Source organism: Rhea americana, unplaced genomic scaffold, assembly GCF_003343005.1.
Source record: "Rhea americana isolate MKP2758 unplaced genomic scaffold, rheAme1 scaffold_13, whole genome shotgun sequence".
NCBI classification, from domain to species: domain Eukaryota; kingdom Metazoa; phylum Chordata; class Aves; order Rheiformes; family Rheidae; genus Rhea; species Rhea americana.
In genome coordinates this window covers 3,844,697-3,865,275 of record NW_028185372.1, presented here as the reverse complement: position 1 = coordinate 3,865,275, position 20,579 = coordinate 3,844,697, and the positions used below count along the sequence as shown (strand labels likewise).

Below are 20,579 nucleotides of genomic sequence, written 5' to 3'. Positions count from 1 at the left end.
AAAAAAAAGGTCTATTTACGCAAGGGATCTATTAGTTTATTTCTTGAAATTCAGATGGCATGCTAACACTCACAAAGATTAGCTTACAAAAGCAACCTTGAACAGTATTTGCTTCAGGGATAGTTCTAGGAAGGTATTATCACTCATGTTTCATGCTGTAGATTGGGGGGATGGGGGAGACCTTCTATTATTTGAAGAGGAAGGTTCTGGTAAGAAAGTAGTGACTCTGGGCTTGTTTGACTACTCGCGAAGTGTTGAGGTAGTTTTCTTTCTTTTTTTATTTTTTTTTGAGAGAGAGAGACAGTTTAAGAAATGTTTTTTTGCTATGATCTATAAATAAGTGCCAGCTTCAGCCTCTGGGAATGATTATTTGAGAGATGATTTTGAAGCCTCCTAAAAGAGCTGGATTTACAGACAGTTTACACTATCTGTAGCTTAGTGCTCTTTTAAGGTCTCTCAAATTTGGCACAGAATTCATCAGCTGATTCTGAAAACTTTGACTGTTGCATCTGCCTGCAACTGAAGATGCATTTAAGAATTATTAATTGTATCATAACTCTTGTACATATTGGCACCTTCAGTTGTGATATGTCCCTTAACTGTTGTGTTTAGTCAAACTATGAGCCATGAAATCCCTAGTAGCTTTTTSTTGCCTGAATTTTTCTAAATGCTCTTCTGTTAACATAAAGTATGAACTTAACCCTCTTACTCTGAGGCCTAAAAAGAGGACAGCCCAAAGGTTACATAGCTCCAAGCAGCTAATAAAGGAAGGCAGTGTGTCTCTATGCATAATATTCTTTGCTAGTTTGGCTGTGCAGCCTATGAGATGGAGTGCAGTGATTTATAATGTGAAACCTCTCTTTTCAAACAGAAAGATAGGAAATACTTTATTTTAAAGTATCAGCTCAGATTCAGAAGAGCAAATTGTGATCCAAAGGAAGCATCTAATCTCTAGTTAAGTTGCTCAATATGTTATTCTTCAGAGTCTTCCCTTAATTGCCTGAGAATACTAAATCTCAACATCTGAGTCTTAAGGACAAAGAAAATTGTATACAAGGCAGCTTAGTTTACCTGAAAAGACTGGACCTGATACAAATGCACGAACCTCTCTGCTTTGCACCACTACAGCTACAGCCAGCAGAGGGGAGGGAGGCTGATTTAACCAGCTGCCCAAGGCTCACCACAGGTAGGGCTACTGCTGAGATGGAAGTGTAGGGAGTGCCAGTCTGTAGCTACAGCACTGTCCCTCAAGCTCTCTGAGACTAGGTCAGCTGAGAAATGCTGGAAATAAGCATGTTCAGATGCATAAGAAAAAGGATGCACACTCTATACTTATAAGATAAATTAATAACTTGCACTCATTGCTGAGAAAGGATATTACAGGCATAGGAGGATCAGAACAGTGGGATACAAATAATTAAAGGCAAAGAAGAGTCCTTGCATGGAAGGAATTTGAAAAGTTCAGCACCTTTTACCTGAAAGGAAGGCTTGAATAAGAACAAGCCTTTACAAAAGCACACAATATGAGTAATGAAATTGCACATGTAAATCAGCAAATAGCTTTTCTCTTTCACCTAGTATATGAGGCAGACAACTTTCAATGAAACTAAAAACCAAGAAATTCAACATGCTGGAAGTGATTTTAACTTCTTAAGATTTTATCCAAGACCATAAACTTTAATATAATACAGGCCAAAAACTCTTAAGTAACAGAAATAGTGGGGAGAAGAAAGGGGGTACTTTTGAAAAGATACTAAATCTCATTCTTCATTGTAGAGAAACTCTTTAGCTGCTGGAGGCTAAGGCTTTATCTGTATTAATACACTAACAGTCCTCTGAACCATTCCTTGCACAAGGACATGTTTCCACAGAATAGCTGGTATCTGTACTCTCTTGGCTCTCAGGGCAGGGGAACCACATCAAACTGCCTGTAGTCCTTGACTCTAATAACTTCTGAACCTTACCTGGAAATCATGTGGGAGTTGGTCCTCGCCCTTGCCAAAACTCTCTGAGGAAATGATCTAGCACTTTAGAAGTCCCAAAGCCCAGGAATGTTCCCTATCTCTAATTTATTTGACTAGATATAGCCTAAGGTGCCATGTCATGAGGGACAAATTACCCTGCACCAGCCTGTTTTGAGGTTCCTGTGCCATCCCTGGAGGTTTCTGCTGCTTGTCTTTCAGAAATCGAAAAGAAATCTGAAACCCATGGCATCTCTCAGAAATTGAAGAGAAATCTGAAACTATGGCATTTTTATATTTCTCATAAACCATTCTGAGCAGTGGCTGCTGTTGAGATTCACCATCACAGCAAAGCAAGACAGGTTACTTCCACTCTCAGAGGGAGGACTGAGATCAGGTTACGTGTTTCAGTCCTACAACCTCGATAGGCTAGCAGATCGGTCTACTTAGACAGCTGATGATTTATCCTTCTATTCTTAGAGGTGTTATTTCAAGATAGAGTGAAAAGATGGCATCAGGTAACAGCAATGACTGTTTGCTATCTTCCTGCCATTTTTGAACACTTAAAAAATAGAAATGGGCAGGCAGCAGATTAATTTCAACTGAAGTCTAAATGCGTAATTGAATGTAATTTATTTAACTTCCGGAGTTATTCTGACTCTGCACAGGGGCTTCCCTAGCATTGTGGAGCCTCCTCATCTTCTGTGTAAATGACCTCAAAGAATCCATGAAACAGAGGAGGGGTTGTTGCCTAATTTTAACTAGTATTGAAACAAAAAGAGTAGTCTTTATTATTTAAAATATTCGAGTGTTTAAGGATATGGAGAGTATTACTGGGGTTGTTACAAATCTGGCCTTTATCTTCTCAAAGCAGGAAAGCAAGACWATGGTCTCAAATCCTAGGAAAATGCCCAGTGGAACTACAACACCTGAACAAAGCTCATCAATATTAATTTTCAGATGTTCAAGGTATGTTAATTTTGGCTTAGCATTGGAGTCACTACGCAGGGTMCTCTTGTAAATACATTTCTGACACATGTAGTACATATTCCATTAAGTTCTGCTACCTCTAAATCATTTGAGAGGACTTCAATTTTCTTCCTCTTACTACACTGGGAAAAGAAAAATCTCATCTTTTATCCTGGAGTTTTCAAACTGTTCAGCTCCTGCTGTGATAAACCTGGTGAGATTTCATGTCCAGAGCTCACATCTGCTGCGCWGGTGTCCTATGAAAACTAACGCAGATGTTTGAGTGTCGAGCTCTTTGGAGCATCTGGCCATCAGAGCCAGGTGGTCTTGGGGCTCTTCTTGTTACTTTTCATTTACGGTCTGTTCCCTCAAAAGTTAGCAGAGCACCCAGTGAGTGAATCAACGCCATGTTTGTCCTGCTTTATTTATCACAGAGTGTAGGTTTAGATCACTAAGTAAGAAAGAAACAATGAACTCTGTTCTGCGAGTTATGAGATCATAAAAGGTGACWTGAGTGGTCTGAAGAGGACTGGTCTCTCCAGGCTGCTGCATAAATAGGAGATTATATTATTGTGCCTTTCATAACTCTCCAATTTCTCAGCAGGGAAAAGAAATCTGCTTTATTTCACTAGCTTACTGCTTTGATGGTTTAAGTCCTAAGGGTCTCTGTTCTAGCTCTTCCTCCATCTTCTAAATCTTYGAAATATCATTTTATCTTTTTTCATCTATTTCACAGATTAAATGGAGCTGAAATTATCCCTTCACCTTCTGTCATCCAACCAAATTTCATCACTGCTAATACCCACTGACAGCTCTGACAAGGCAGGTAAGTGATGAGCAGGACATTGATTGAGCTGTAAAGCAAACAAAGCTTTATTCYTCCTTCCCATATGAGTAAAGCTTTCTAATCTGTCATGGACTGAAGACTTAAGAAATTTAATTGGTCTTGAATAAAGTGAGAAAGTCATTGCCAAATCCAGCCTGAACTTACCCACACTCGTAGGGCATTTTGCACACACATTGTGACTGCTGCACTTTCTCCCATGGCTGACATTTAGGCTCCGTCACTTCTAGTTCCGTATGGACTGCTGAAGTAGAAGAACACAGACAAGGTTATTAATGGTCAGAAAAGCAAAGGCTGTTAAAGGGCTGCCCTGAAATCATCCTATCAGTTGATCTTAAAAGGCACTGAATTATATAACTGTGACATAAATCACATTCTACAAGTTCATGAAAAGTAGCTATTTTGTGGAAGGAATCTGAAGTATTAGAAAGATATAATACACTTTGCAGAGTTACTGAGCGGTAATTTATCCATGGGCCAAGGGTCAGACTGAAAGGGACACGTACTGTGTTCAAGCCTAAACATTTGTTCCAGTTCTGCAGTGGCTGCCTGTTTCTGCTAAACTGAACAGTGCTGAATCATAGCTAGCATATGTTGGTAACAGCTTTATCATTAGGTTTCAGAGTTAATRGTTTCATTGCTGTGACTAGAAAAGCTGGGACTCCAAAGTCCCATGTAGAAATAGTGAATCTTAATATCTATRTTAATTGATGGTAGTGAAAACTAGAAGTTCCAGTACATAGTYTTTAATATAACCTAATTTAAAAAATAAAAGCAATGTTGATTCTTGGTAATTTTCACAATTGTAAATGTGTTGTCCTTTGGCTGCTGCATTATATTCTAAGCTTTGAAATAAAATAGACCTTTGCTAAACGTTCCTCTAGAGAATTCTCTAACAAGTAATAGCAAGATTTTGTTTAATCCGTACAGCCACATTTTCTGAGAAAGGCTTCTCCTGATTTGTGTGTTAGATTAGGTGCCTATAGTGTTCTACTTTAACTTGAAACTTTAGTATCCCTGAACACYGTTACATTTTTTAAAATAAATCTCCCTTATGGATTAAGCCTTGCCAAGCAAAACAGATAGGCAGAAATTGACAGAGAAGGAGAAAAAAATAGTAGTGTGGTGCTTTGCAGTACAAACACCAGGCATAACCTTGTCTGCCTGCAGAGGGGAATTTTCCATCAAAAATTGCTACATTATCTCCAGGTCTGGGGCTGCTCGTTGTACCTGTCCTCTGTAGTTGCCTGTTATCAACACCATTACTAACTAAACACTCTCATCCCACCTTATTTCAGTAAGGCCAAATAKATGTGTGCCATTGTGTCTCTGCATGGATATATTTTCTATTTTAGTCCATTTTTATCTTATATTCCTTCTAATTTTTAAACTGTTGTTCTTTCTGTTATACTAATGTACTAACACTCCTATACAGCAAAGCACAAGTCGTTGCTAACAGTGGAAGTGTTCAAGACTGTTTCTAGTCATCACTGAAGTTTGAACACACGGTGTAACAAAAACTGATGAAAACCGGTCACTAAGGCTAAGCCTAGGCAGCGAGGCAACTAGCAACAGTCAATCCATAGCACTAGTGCTTTTGTAYGTTAGCAGCTCTGAACCATTTTATTTACAGATATATTATTCTTTCTGTTCCCTGGGGAACAGCAGTGGCTGTTAGTTTTCTCCAAGCAAGGGTCTCAGGAGGGATATGAGAACATCTGGGATGCCAGGTAAGGATGTGGCTTACTTCAAGTAGCAAGCTGTTTGCAGGTATGTCACTTGCCAGCATTGTAGGAATACACAAGAGAAAGTCTTGTCTGCCCTCCACAGCTGGAAAAGATGAACTGAGACTAAGCTGTTTTATGCTTGCTTCTCTCTCTGACAGTGCCTGCCAGCATCAACCCAGAGCTTAAATACCTGTTACTATGAGCTTGAAAACCCATACYCCCTTGTCCTTCAGTCACTACAGATTTATTCCATATTAGCTGCATTTGACAGTTGTCAAATGAGCAAAAGGAGTCATCCAGCCCCAGTCCTCCTCTCCTATGAGGGTTCTTGGTGCACTGAATAGGTTYCAGATGCTTCCAGAGAAGTCATGTCTCCGTGGTGCAGTTTACATGGTGGTGGTGGCAGTACACAACACAGGTAGAAAGTGGAGTGTATTTTGGGGGCAGAATAGGCAGTGTATATCCTAGCCGATCTCTTAAAATATTGTTGGTGATAATACCTAATATCTATGTGGGAAGCAACAAGCCAGAAGGAAACCTCAAAAGAAATGTCTTAAGGCATCTTGTTTGAACAGTTCACAAAAGATGGTCAGTTATCTTGGCCCATGATGATCCATACATTCATGTCTTCTGTACCTTGCATCGTTGATATAGGTATAGCTATCTATATCATATTTATATCACCTGTAGTCTATACAGGAGTAAAACCCTTGAACTGCATGCAGAGGACTGCAATGGCTTACCTGGTCTCTTGCACTGGAKAGTCTTCATGTCAGGAGACCACTTGAGGCTGGGCTCACACAAAATGGAGCCTGCCCCTTCTAGGTGCATGCCATGTGGACAGGACAGAGTCACTCTCTCACCGATCTCATATAAAGGTTTCCATGGCTCTCCTTGCAACCCCCCCTCCAAGGTAGGTAGGACACAAGCAGTTTCTAAGGAATTAAGCGTTTGAGATAGTCATGGTSAATCAGCCGACTGCAGAAAGCAGTCGCATATTTTATCTTGTCTCAAATCCTTAAAAAAAATGAATGGAAATATTAGCTGTTTTTCCTCTAGAAATATACCAACCGTCTTAGCAAAGAATATTAACTCATAACCCGTATTAAGTGTATGTGCAATACCAAGGAGAGCGTGGCAATATCTTCTCCTAGTGCCTGCAGATYTGGCCCTAGCTTGAACATAATTCTCTGTTTTAAAAACTTGTGCTTCTGTTAAGGGTTTGTGCTGGTAACTAGTATCCTAATAGGGATAGGACATATGCACTGATACACAAAGAGAYGTTACTTGGACAATGTGGGCTAGTATTTGTTGACAATAAATTCTGRTTGGAAGGAGGAAAGGAAGGTGTTGAACAACAGAYCTGAAAACTCCCAGGTCTCACTCAAAGCTGATCTACAAATAAAACTTGAGGGAGAAAATACCCTAATGCTTCCTAACTGGGTTAGAGGAAAAGAGTGAAGGGGAGGGATCATCCAAGCTGTAAACTGATCCCTGGAGATAAGCTCCTATGATGAGACAGTTATTTGAAAACTCTGGTTGCCCAGGGCTGCCACCGGACCTTTCACTCAACTTGGCCAGAAAGGGACATAGGCTCATCCCAATGGTTCCTGGACAAAGCCACAAGACTGAATTGTGTAACGAAGGTTGTTCTCACAGAAAGTAATTCTTCCCACATCCCAGAGTATTGTCCAGGATCTTGAAGAGTGCACTTTTCTATTTCAATATCACAGTATCTGGATTCAAAGAAAAGAAAGTCATTTTAAACCTGATTCTGTCTAGGGAACTGGGAAAATACAGATGTGTATTTCTCTCCTTATTGTTAGAAAGAAGGCATGCAGAAAAGTTTCACCAGAATTCAGGAATGAAGTTGTATATCATAACTAGAATCAATTAGACATACTCTGGCAATATCTGTCTCCAGCTTGCCACTGTAAATTACTGCCACACTTAGCAGCAGGATCACCAACAAGAGAATATCCATCTCTGCAAGCATAAACAATGCTTTTCCCAACGGGGTATGAGTTTTCAGCATTCTGAAAGAAAAGGAATAGGAGGAATTTTGAATATATAATCTAGGAACCACCAACAGCATCAAACTCCCTTTGATCCTGGGGAGTCATCTCGGGATGCAGTAGCTTTGGACAGTGTGAAGTATTCAGGTCATTGTACAATGAACTAGTAGGAGTGTCGGGAATATTGTGGGCAACTCTCGTCATCTAGTGTCAGCAAATATGCTCATAATGGAAAAGTTGCCCCCAAAAGAGCTGGTAGAATGCAAAAGATTCTGGCTAGCTTAACATAGCAAGTGAGGGTKAGAGTTGAGTGTACCTTGTGACAGGGGTCTGACAGTGGTATATACCAGAAACAGAACAGCACTCTTCTGCCAGCATATAAACTGACTACAAATACAGCTGTTACTAATTATTAGTGGAATTAAAGCTCTTGGACAGCCTTCCAGTGGGAATACTGTAGAGTATATGGCTTTCCTAATTCTTAGGATGGCATGTTATAAACCTATACATGGTTAACGTGATGCGGTTAGTTAGGAGAGCTGGCCTTGAGRACATAGATCTTTTCTCTTTTTATATCTCCCTCTGTTCTAAGGAGGTCTTATAAAAAATTAGAATATTTCACAAATTGCAGGATTCTACCTTTTGTTTGTGAACTAAGTATATCAGTATGGGAGAGAGCCATTGACTAAAAATGAAAAAGACAAAATTTTGGATCATGCCTCAGGCTCTGTTGTGCAGAGATAACTAATGGATTTTTAACTAATCCTTATACTTATTTTATTGATCAGGAGGCTCCAGACAGCCTCAAAGCATAGAGAAGGCATAATCCATACCCTGAGAAACTTAGTCTCCCTTCTTAAATAGACCTAGCTTTATAATACAGTCTCACTTCATCATAATTCTACCAGGGAAGAAGAAAATGCAATGGTTGGTCACAGGATGGAAACTAAACATGGATACTAAACATATCAAGAGAAATATACAATTTCAAGTGAATCTCTATATCAACTTCAGCTATGACACTGCAGACAATAAAATAGTAGAAATAACTTACTCGAACAAATCCGTTTTCCAAGACAGGAGGAGGTGAACAGAATTCTGTAGGACTTATGGATACACCAAAGCAATGTGGTTCAATCAAGCTATAAAGCAGACAAAAGTGCTACTAATTTTGAATTTGTTTAATCATTCTTCCTTCCAAAATAGTATGCCTCTCAATAAAGTTCATTTTCAAGACCATTTTACATGTGCCATTTACATCATAATTATATTTAAATCGGGCACCACTAAGATATTTGAAAAAGAGAGTATTAAATAGAATTGTGTCAAGTTTACTGACTTTTATCCTATTCTCTAGTTTATGTCAGATTCAGTTCATGGGTTTCATTTTGTTTCAACTTAAATATGAAAGCAGGAGGGTCATTCAGTGACATTCTCCTGCAAAAATCTGTGCATTCTTTTGAATTAGATTTTTAAATCTTCCTGTATTTGTGCTCCAAATGTTTCTTTTCTGCTTACCGAAAATGTTGCAACTCATCTTCACAAGGTCTGCTTTCATGCTGTTCTCCTATGCATGCCTTCCCACCACCTTGTGGTGAGGGGTTGTTGCAGGTTCGACTCCTTGATTTCCTTCCTCCCGAACAAGGACTCCAGGAAGACCAGCAGCTCCAGTGTCCATCAACAACACCTATGTAACATTTGAGACCACTTCACATTAAAAATTTTTGTTCTAAAAATGGTAAGTATTATTCAAAGCTAATTCAAAAATAATGACCTTACAGAAAATTCCAAATCGTCTTGATCTCTGTTTCCCTACCCATCCTGCCCAGGCTCATAAAGACACCTCTAAGTTTCTTTCTGATTTCACCGGGGCTTTGGCTTCTGGACAACTGCGTAAGTGTTAGTAATACGGGTTTAGCTGATYTGCAGTTCAACCAATCAATTCCTTTTCCTTAATTTTGTGTTGAAGGGGACACCATGTGTGACTTGCATATTTGAAGAGAATTTGCAGTTTCTTCTGGCTTGAGGATTACATATATAGCAATTTCCCAGTTCAAAATTTGGCTGACTTCCCTCCTGGACTGATATGCAGCAAGTTAGTGGCACTCRGAACTTAACTGTGAGAGTGTATGCATCCTAGTTTGTCAACAGTGACTTTGGCCCACTAATATGCAGTCCTGGATGGACAGGATGCAATCCTGTCTAACATGCTCTAGGTGACCCTGCTTGAGCAGGGAAGTTGGACTAGATGATCTCCAGAGGTCCCTTCCARCCTTACYGATTCTGTGATACGTGAAATTTCCCTGCTTGYGGGTGGATAGGGACAGAATCACTTGTGAGACTAAAGAACACCTATTSTTTTAGAGTATATATTTATTTATGGAGAGCTGCACTATGAGTGGTTAGTATTACCCACTGTATTTCACAATAATTATTAAAAAACTAATTATAAAAACAGTGCTTTGTAAAGTACTTTTATGCATGCTAACATCAGCTGCTCATTCAGTCTGTRCAGCAGGATAAACAGACTCTGGAAACAGGAGAGTGCACTTGCCACTTTTAAACTCTCACAAGCTTAAACAAGTGCTGACCTGGCTGATCTTGCACRAGACTTCCCAGTTCGCAAGCTGCTCCGAAGGTGTAAGGCTTGCAGTAACACGTGCACTGAGTTCCCTCCACAGCTGCCTCGCCACCATTCTGGCAAGGACGACATYTGCAGGGATCGTTTTCAGCCATATATTCTTCAATGGCTTGTTTTAGGTAATGCTTTTTGACTGAGGAACAGGGCACTTCCTTTACAAGCTCATACAATGGTGTTAGCTACACATAGAAGAAGAAGAATTTACATTAAAAGCTCTATTAAGGATGGAACARTATATCAGCACATTTTGTCATGTAAGATAGTTTGAGATTTATGTTCCTGAACACGAGTCTTGAAAGATGCCCTAACTAGTTTGTTAGCTAACTAACTCAAATCTTATGTTAGTTTTTAACGTTAGCTTTCTTCTGCAAAGTCAGGTCGATTTAACAATGTTTCTTAAAGTTGCTGGCTGCTTAGTTGTATTGAAACACARGTGAGAGAAGAGATTACAGATGAGATTAAAGTGTACCATAACACAGTCCACCAACGTACAATAACCTGTCATCACCAGCGTATTCCCAGTCTAAAAAGCTAGACATTTACAGAAGCTACTATGTCATTTCATTAAGCAGTAATTAAAGACAGCAATAAGCAWAAATATTTTGCCTTCCCATGGCAGATTTTATATCTTATTTTCTCACATTTAATTGAAAACAACTCCCTGGTGGAATTTTACTGCTTTTTACGGAAGTATAGTGTATGCTTCAGCATTTAAGCAGTTCCCAAAGGGGACTTAGATAAAGTCGCGGTGAAAGCTCTTGTGCCAACTCTCAGGTGTCTGGCTTCCAGGATCTCCAGTTATGTCAAACTTCACACACAGAGAAAAGGAGAGGTATAAAAGGGATACRTAAAGGTCAGCAAGCTGAGTGGAAGCCACACAGACTTGCCAATATGTAATTCAGAAAATGGGCTATTTGAAAAGTTGCCTCTCTCCAAGGCTAAACTGGCCCTCTGTTCTTAGGCAGAACTCCACTAAAATCACCAAGAGCTTGTAAGACTTGCYGGTATCTATCAGTCAGAGGTTACATTTGTGATACAGCTATTCACTTCCTAGAATTTTCTTCCTATGAAATCTTTTTACTTTTATAAAGCAATTTAAATAAAAAATGATTGCTGACTACAGCCTGATTAATCACCCTCTATAATTTAATCACTTATCCTCTAGAGGTAATGACATCTGCTCATTTCTGCTTTAGGAAAATAGCCTTACCTTTTGTTTAATTACTCTGGGATAGTTTGTCACTGATCTGGCCCAAAACGAATATCTCTGACTGTTCCCAGCAGGATTATTCAGCTCTAGATAACTAAGGCCAGCAACAGCACCTGGGCTTCCTCCTTCTATATAAGGATCTCCTTTAATCTTATTGCCACTACTTCCTGTAGATTCAGGATGAGAAATACAGAAAATAGGAACATTGGTATATTTACAAATGGGAATAGAAATAATACATGCAAAAACTATACTAGCAAGTAGTGAAAGGACKCATCAGTGCAGAATGCAATTATGAGATCACTGTGTCCTCAGTAGTAAGACTGTGTCAAATCCTGCAGCAGTATTTCCTAAAAGAGAAAAATACTGGTTTGGGATAAAAATGCAATGTAGAAAAGATGCAGAGTTGCATGCAGCCAAAAATGCTCCAACAGCTGCAAAATGGGCTGTAGTAACTAAGTCGGTGGGCATCTGTAGAGCCATTTATTCCTTTCTGCTACACAAACTAACTGCACAAACAGATCAACACCCAAATTTGCTTATGACATACAGCTCCATAAAGGTCCTGTTTAAGAAGGCCCTGGATACAGTGATGAAAAGGGATTCTACAGTCCCAGAGATCAATCATGCATGCTTGCATCAAGAGGTCCCACATGTMCAGCACATAARCAATATCCAGTTTTCCAGCCGTGTYGSTATCTGGAAAAGTATTATTGGGAAAGCAATAGCACTGCTTGGGCCTTGGGGAGCTTTTTAAACTGGGCACTTGGTGTCTGGGTTCTGTGTGTTAAAACAGAGTTCAGAAAAGCTATCAACACATGCTTCAGTATTTTGACAGCTATTTATGAAGAAATGAAAGCTGGATACATAGTACCTGTGCAAGTTACTCCTGAACATTTACCTGAAGAAGTCTGYAGTAGTTCATCCAGTTTGGAGCATTCTGTTTTCTTCTTCTTTATAATGAATGCATTCCAGCCTGACGTGGTGCACTTGTACATGTCTGTTATGCTCAGACCTGCAGAAAATAGATCCAGTACTGCACATATTGAAAATAAGTGCGTATTTTGAATTAATTTCTTAGTTTCCCATTGACTTGAAAAGTGTTTTAGAAAGAGAACCACCACATTTTCTGCTTAAGTTAGGAGGCAGCTAAAAAGCAAGTTCTGGAGGGAGGTGTACCTGATGCTAAGGCCTGCAGATGGAGGCTGAGACAGAAGCTGTATCTGGCAAAAGTTTGTTGTTCCTTTCATCCCTTTTCTCAGCAATCCCTAACCCTACAGCACTGCTCACCACTGAGTATTATCCCATCACTTTGATGCTTGCTTCATCTATGATTTATTCTGCTCTTTACTGTTTTACACAACCTCCATCTCCAAGTAACTTTTAAACTTTAAGGTTATGTGACATTCAAACTGGCATTAGAATTCAAGTTCAGCCTGATGAGGTCCTGAACCACCTATCAGACTCTCTTATTTGATTTTACATATTGCCATGGAGAACATGCAAGGAAACATCTATCTTTGTTTTTTCACTTTGTTTCTTGTAATAAATGCTCTAGTACTCTACCTTCTGCTTTCATTTTGTCAGTATCCATTTTAAAAATAACTTTGTAATGTCCTCCCAGAGATCCAGAGTGTAAGAAATGAGTCCCAAAATGTTCAATAAATCTTCGGTAGATGTTGTAATCATACACAACAGGGAGGTTGGCAAGTTCTTTCCAGAATGGCTCCGCAAGAAGTAGAAAGTCTGGGCGGTTGTTAATAAACTGAGCAACTTCCACACTGTTCTCAATAACCATCAGCTGCTGACTCTGATGGGAGGAAAAGAAATCAGTCACGCGGCTGTTTTGCTACCAGCCAGATGACATACGTGTTATATTAGCTAACGACCAACAGCTCTACAGAGTTATTAGTTGTGTCTAAGCAACTCAGTGAACATGAAAAAAAGTATTCTGAAGATAGGAAGTATGTTTTGGCCTTTTATTTGTAATTGCTGCATCATTTTTCTTTTTCCTCCTGTGTATCAGAAAATTAGCATAAGGACAAATGAATAATAAAAGTATCACTGTTCACTAATATCACTGTATCATTAATCCTGGTTTCCAGCACTGGTAACATGGCTGTAGAGGGTTAACATGCTTGTTGAAAGCAAATTGGAGGAACTGCAGAAGTTTTCTTTGCCCCCTGATTTCTGCAGAGGAGCCTGTCTTTGTTAAGGTGCTCTAGCCTTTTGAGGAGGATGCTGAGTTTTAAGACCTTCTATGCCTACTCGAGAATGGTCACCTCAGCTTCTCAATGCTGCTTTTGAACTTTTTTGTGACAAATCTCAATATACATCTTTGCTAGTGTGGTAACACGGGCTTGTCYTCTGTCAGCTTGGAGAATATCAAATATATGTTTGTTACTTGCTTTTGTTTACTCTAAGAAAAAAGTTTTACCTTTTATCTCTTAACTGATAATTATTCTCAAATTATTCATGTAACCCTTGTTTACAAATAAGTCAAGGTCAAAGCATAAGCACTGTGGCTTACTGGCTGCATCAAATACTGGCTATCTTTYTTGCTTTCCTACTAGTGGAAAATGAAATAATTTGTGATTAATTTTATTTTATAGAATTCTTTCACTCCAAGATACTGACAAGGGTATTATTAAAAAGTGCATTAAACTGTTAGAAGAAAATGGGAAAATTTAATCAATTATCAGAAGACATTGATTTTTTCTTTCTCAAATAGGGGAAAAACAGCTAGCAAATAAATAAATTACTATTAAATAGGTGAAATGGAAAAAGCAACAATAGCAGCAAACCCAGCTTAACTGTTAAGTCAGACCAGCAAAGTCTTTCTTATATGGACTTTGTGCCAAAAACATATAGATAAAATAAATATGTGTCTCACTATAAAAGTACAACAAAAAATAATAACTATAACCTTTATGCAAAATACTAAGCCATAGTGACACTTCATACATACCTTTTGACTGTTTTGCAGATTTTTCTTCTGTGAAAAGCTGTGTCCATGGTTTGATTTTTCAAACCTCTCTGTGTGCTTCATGTAAGACCAGCTACTGTTGAAAAACTCGTAACTAAAATCATTCTGAATTTTAACCTAGAAAATGATAGACACAATTCTATACAAAGAGCTTTAAGAAGGATGTTAATAACATGGAGCAGAGCAAATACTTCCCGATGTAGAAAGTTTTATGGTCTCCTCAGGTTGAATCCATTTCAGATGATGCATAAACTATAAAAGAAGTGAGCACTGGAAGAATCAATTTTCTGAAAGGAGTATTACTTATGCATATATATATATATATATATATGTGTGTGTGTGTATATATACATATATGTATGTATGTATATGTATATAAAGTAAAGTAATATGATGTTTTAAGGATTGTTTAGTATGCTTTTGATAATGAAGAGAAGAACCAAATTTATTAGGCACATAACTTGAAATAGGATATAGATATGTAATTTCTCTCTGGAAGGTATCCATGAAGCACCCCAAAGCCACGGGCACAAAGCATTTCTTAGGGTGATGCAGGTTGCTATTTATGCTAAGGAGATGGCTTGACATTCAGTCTTACTGTGAGAGAAATAGGAATGACATCCAGGAAATGATGATTCTTTTCCCTTCCTTTATAGCAACATACTGACCAGTTAGTATTTTAAAATAATAAATAAAATGCCATGCTCTGGAGATGGACTAACACAACTTTTTTAGCATGTGGTGGCATATGGCCCTCAACACTGCTGTTGCCCTGAAGCTCTTTGCTACTGTTGTTTGTTTGATAGGTGTTCGGGAGACAGCTATGTCAGCGGCCAGGGATCCTTCTCTCAATTCATGGTGGAAGAGCTGCAAGAGGAACTAACAAACTGGAGATGGTACAGGCTTTATTCGTCTATGTTTAAGGAAAGGACTGTTTAAGGACCTTACCTGTTTCACATCRTTATACTTGTTTTAATCAAGACTCTAAAGATAAAAGATGTGGTTAATGGGAACATACTTGGAATGTATAAGCGAGAACGCTTTCACTCAGCCTGTAGTATTCTCTTCCATCACCGCTAAACACCTTTCTGCACTGTCCTCCAAAGCTCCTCGTATGAATCACTCTTCCCTTAGTCTCACCAGTAATGGCATCAAAGCTATGGGAAGCAAATCATGAAACGTCATTAAGACACTCAGCTAGCAGACTCTCTAACAGGAGCTAAAAATTGCAAAGCCATTATATCCACTGATAGACCCTCATACCTGCAGAATTGTGCTTCACATAACGTCAGAATATGGAAAGCAAAACATCAGAATATTGAAAGCAAAATGTTGCCCTTAATTTTTCAACAAAAACAAGCACATACCAATACCTGTTTACATTAAGTCATTCATATCTACTGCAACAGATGTTATTACACTTTATTCTTCTAGCAATTAATCTAACACAGAAATAACAGGGCTTCCCTTACCAAAATGTTTTTGTATTATATTTGAACTATATGACATTCCAAATAATATGACTATGCTAAAGAAACTTGAATATTTTGCGAGGCTGCAGATGAGATGTAAACAGAAATCTATATGGATTCAATGCAACAATAAACAAAAGGAAACAGAATTGCTGCTATGTATTTTTAAACTTTTTTTCCTACTGATGATTATATGTTATTGGTTTACATATCACATTTAGAGAAATGTATTAAACATCAGGAATGAAAGATAGAAAGCTTTATTTTATGCTTCAAATCAAAAGGCCAAATTCACAGCCACATACTGGCAGCATTGAGCCACTGATATGAAGGAGACAGTTGTACCAACTAGCCGGGTGGCATTGGTGAAGGGGTAAAAGGCAACCTCAGCAAAAATAAAAAAACAAAGAAAGTGCAGAAAGTCAAAAAGTACAAAAATTTGCTTCCCCCCTCCCCCAATCTGCAGCCTTTCAACTCAGTTACACATAGCTGAAGYGAGATTGTTTCCCACAAAGACTTTATAGTACTGCTGACATCAGTGTAGTACAGTTACATACCGTTACAATGGAAAAGCAGTTTTAATTGGCCATTCTCTGTGCATATATATTGCTGCCTTCTGTTAGGTGCACCTTTGCATCATAAGCTATTTTTATAGTTCAGTTGCATGTTAAAGGGCATCTTTAGATTATCATAAAACCTAGATCTACTCTTATTAAAGCTAATTTTCATTTAGGGTAGGTAACTAAGGAGCTATTCTTTGGATAAGAATGTGCTAACATCTGGAGATTAAAATTACTCTTTTGCATATGAGCAGTGGATCAGAAGCCCAGGAAGTATATCTACACATACAGCGGTCACAAGCACAACAAAAATGTAAACTTATTTAGCACCAGCACTAACGAGCTTTGCATAGAACATTACCCTGTTCCTGTAAGTTCTGAATTTGGAGGTGTTTTATCATTATCACACACAGTCCTCTTCTCTTCACATCGATCTTCATCAGCACCATCTTCCTCACAATCCTGATCTCCATTGCACACAAGAGATCTGCTAATGCACTGACCTAGATCAAAACATAGAGGCACAGGGAAAGGAGAATTGTTTGTCCATTTAAAAATAAATCACATAAAGTTTTTTTWAAAAAAGTCTCAGTTACTCCACATTAATTAGCTCATTCAATTGCAGTGTCTGTGCCCAGAAGGGCTTGTAAAACAACAGTAGATGTGAACATAAACAGTGCGTATTACACTTGAGGAAACCCAGCCATTGAAGACTTACTTATAATATGTTAATAAACCAGTTGACTTATAAATTTATTTCCTGTTTCACCTAAATTTTCATCCTTTGACTGTATCCTGTATGATTCTGATTGTCTATCTGATAGCACCAAAACATGTTTATCCTATTGCTCTCTGATAAACTTCTACTTGCTGAGGCAATGTGCTCTTTTGAGATGGTAACAGAAGCTGTTCAGATCCTAGCGGTGTTTTAGAGACCTTAGTTTTCATAATGTAAGTGGTTTCCAAGATGTTTGGAAACATATATCCTAAAATACAGCTTTGGAAAATCACATCTAAAGCTGCATTCTTTAATTACTCTCTCATAATGAAAAAAAAAATGTAATCTGGGGCAAATTAGTGAGGCAGAATGATTTAGGGAGACTCACAAACTACAGTATATAATTTTCAAAACTTTAGAATACCCCAGATGAAATTAAAAACATGCAAAGCCAAGGCTGAACAAAAGGAAACTTTCTGCTGAATCAAATGTATTTGTAGGTCAAAGGTTCTAGGAAGCAACTGCCCATTGACTAAACTTCAAGAATCACAAGGTCTTCTTAATTTTAAGGACTAGAAAACGATGATAAAAGTCTTGATGATACCTGAAAAACACCTGAACCGATCATCACAGCCATCCTCTGTTGGGCATCCCCGYGCAGGAGTGCACTGTCTTGTTTCAAAGGCATCCCCAAAACAGGGATTTCCCCCAAACTGGCCATAAACTGCTACTGTCCGTCTCCGAATCTGAATGCAAATCAAAGGAAACCATAAAAAATCCAAATGCAAAGCAGAAATAGCTTCAAGATACTGCTACTACTCTTCTCCTGTAAGGAGATGAAACATTTGCTGATTTTCTTCTGAGGACAGCCACACTTCGTACTACCACAACAGGGCAACAAACTCATAGTTTAATAGAAAGATAGCTTACATCTACGGGATCTAATTTAGCCTGAGCCCTGAACTTGGATGTTTTGTTGCAAAGTCTGCTCTGAAACCAGAAGGAAGCTGCTGACAGATTTCTATTTTGTTTTATATTTTTAATAGGACCAATCATGCTTGATATGAATTTGCTAAAATCTTTCAATATAAACAATATCCCAACAGAAAATGTTAGCAGCCAGCATTAAATGAGCTACTTTTTGTTTCTAAAAAGATTCAAGTGCATTCTTAGTTCAGATCTTTAATTTGGATTAATTCCTTCTGAATTCATGCAACATCAATTGAAACAAGATGGAAAGTCAAAAGCAAAAGTGACTTCAACATGAATAGAGTTACACTGTAAAAATCATCATCTTGTTTTTATTGGGGATAATATTTTGCAACAAAGCTTTCTCTTCTTGGCACATTACTCCTTTAATGAAAAATCAGTGGAGATGGTACAAACCAATCAGTGGCAGCTGAGGAATTGTCTCAGTTTACCAAACAGTTTGGTAGAGCTTTTTGGAACTATCACCAAAATAAAAACTAAACTAATTGTTTCATAACATGAATATCATAGCTTTGAAAGGGATATAGAGAGGGAAGGGTGGAGGGTTTCCCTTCTCTAGATCCTGGCAACCTGCTCACTCTGCTGACAGAGGCACTTCAAGTGCTTCTGCTTATCCTTTTTCTTCATTTCCTCCTCAGCCCAGGAAGAGCTCTTGTGATTTTTTATATCGAACACTATGCTGCTATAGACACAAAATCATCCAATTTGAGGTTTTTTAAAAGTCATAGTGGCTCCTTAATTACTGGAATATGTTTGTGAATCACGATTGCAGAAAAAGTGTGTCTGTCTATACCTGTTTTTTAGTACAGCCATCACACTCGGACCAAGGGCCAAAAGAATTCCAGCGGCAATGGACTGGATTGGAGGGGCTGCTCCAGCAGTATTTTTTGCATTATTAAAAAAAAGAAAAGGGGAAAATTGTCAGGGATCTCCATCCATGAGCATTAGTGCAAAGCTTTCTGAAACAGCAAAGCTAACCTTCAATAAAAACACAGTGCTTGATCAGACGCCCTCTGAAACCACTGGGATTTGCTTTTCAAGTGCGAAAAGAAAGAGCTCAGTTCCTAGCTGGGCTTGCTAGTCACTGAACAACAGAAGAAACCAGGCACATCCACCCCATCCTGACGGTCCGGAGGTGGTTATCAGAGCCTGTGTACACCACGGTGTGTGCAAGAGACCGTCGCACACAGTGAGTTTGCAAATGGGAGGCACTCAGGCCATCGCGGGGACCGGGGCCAGCGGGGGGTAATCTAGGCTGCGCTCGCTTTGCAGCGCGCGTTGCAAGTGTGCRTCACCGCGGCTCCCGCTCCGCCGCCTCAAACGTATCTGAGGAGTCCTTTAAGCCCTGCCCCATGCCATGCACCAGGAGAGGTTGTCTGTTAAACTATATGTGCTTAGTCTTCAGTATATCGTTTTCTGAAGAAATAATCACCTGGAAAAAACAGGAATAAAACCTGAAACTTCCAGCAAGAGAAAAATCCCCAGCACCTGTAAAAGAGAAGCAAAAACTTACTTTGCTTTTCTGCTTTTTCCTTTAGGTTGTGCAGCTGTTCTAACTTTCTGTAATCTTTACACTAGAGCACTTAACAAATAAAGGACAAGAGGTTAGGCTAAAAAGGTCTAATTCCTCAGCTTCTCTCTGCAAGCTCTTGGGTTTTAGTTTTCTTCTTTCTTGCAATATCGCCTAATTACATTTTCAGACAAGTATTTCTCTCTATAAATAAATTAATATTTCATCGCACTTGGTGTATTTACTTCATCAGTACAATTTAAGTAAGCAATTGTCTTACCTTCATGTTAGATGAAACACTCAGATATCCAGCAATTACTGGGGAAAATGCACTTCCACTCAATTCAGCAGCTAAAGGAGTCAGTCAGTCTGTCTGCTTCCACAKGTCTTTTCTTATTCTGCCTTGCTGTTATGCTTTTCCTTCCCCCAAAAGGCTAAATATTGCRGAGGAATTTTTATCTTAACCCCATCTAATCCCCTCCAGGGACACAGACTGCTCTTGGAGCTGCTCAATGTTTTTAAGACATATAAATCAAGGCTTGGCTAGGCTGACTGGGGCTGGCATAAATTTGTGGAAAGTACTTACTGGAAGAACATTCCCCTTTTGCTTATCTTCTATGTCACAGTTTCTTTCCTTTGAACAAGACTTGTCGGAGATCCCAGCCCAGAGCTGGTGTCTGTTAYCCTAGACCACAGCTCTGTCCCCAGCTTCAGTGGGAAGAGTCGCTCTAGATTCAGGTTGGTTTTGCCAAGGTTAAATTCTGATCACAAAGCTTCAGCCTACACTTCTGCAGCTGTGCATCAGTTTTCACACTGAAAATCCGTTTCAGGATCTGAATGCAAACTTTAGCCTGTTTTTCATGTGATCCTGCCACACAGCCCCTGGTTTCAACAAAATACCAACATTGGCATTCTGTGGGGATGCTATTACAGAAGTAGATTTCTCTCACTTTCTCCTTTCCCCCATGCCATGCCT

General features: G+C 38.9%; 1 protein-coding gene across 1 annotated transcript in view; it reads right to left on the bottom strand.

Moving 5' to 3' along the window:
- The window catches only part of C7 (complement C7), a 23,493-nt gene extending 3,409 nt beyond the window's left edge, over window positions 1-20,084 (bottom strand). The window contains exons 1-16 of the mRNA XM_085326375.1: window positions 19,884-20,084; window positions 19,526-19,581; window positions 18,887-18,962; window positions 17,708-17,849; window positions 16,747-16,888; window positions 15,372-15,510; window positions 14,336-14,470; window positions 12,934-13,177; window positions 12,269-12,382; window positions 11,368-11,534; window positions 10,108-10,336; window positions 9,035-9,203; window positions 8,571-8,658; window positions 7,405-7,537; window positions 6,245-6,436; window positions 3,922-4,018 (exon numbers count right to left, since the gene is read on the bottom strand). Coding sequence (XP_085182501.1) covers window positions 3,922-4,018; window positions 6,245-6,436; window positions 7,405-7,537; window positions 8,571-8,658; window positions 9,035-9,203; window positions 10,108-10,336; window positions 11,368-11,534; window positions 12,269-12,382; window positions 12,934-13,177; window positions 14,336-14,470; window positions 15,372-15,510; window positions 16,747-16,888; window positions 17,708-17,849; window positions 18,887-18,962; window positions 19,526-19,581; window positions 19,884-19,889 — 2,129 coding nt within the window. The 5' untranslated portion in view covers window positions 19,890-20,084. The remainder of the gene's footprint in view (window positions 1-3,921; window positions 4,019-6,244; window positions 6,437-7,404; window positions 7,538-8,570; window positions 8,659-9,034; window positions 9,204-10,107; window positions 10,337-11,367; window positions 11,535-12,268; window positions 12,383-12,933; window positions 13,178-14,335; window positions 14,471-15,371; window positions 15,511-16,746; window positions 16,889-17,707; window positions 17,850-18,886; window positions 18,963-19,525; window positions 19,582-19,883) is intronic.
- Between the last annotated feature and the right edge of the window lie 495 nt (window positions 20,085-20,579).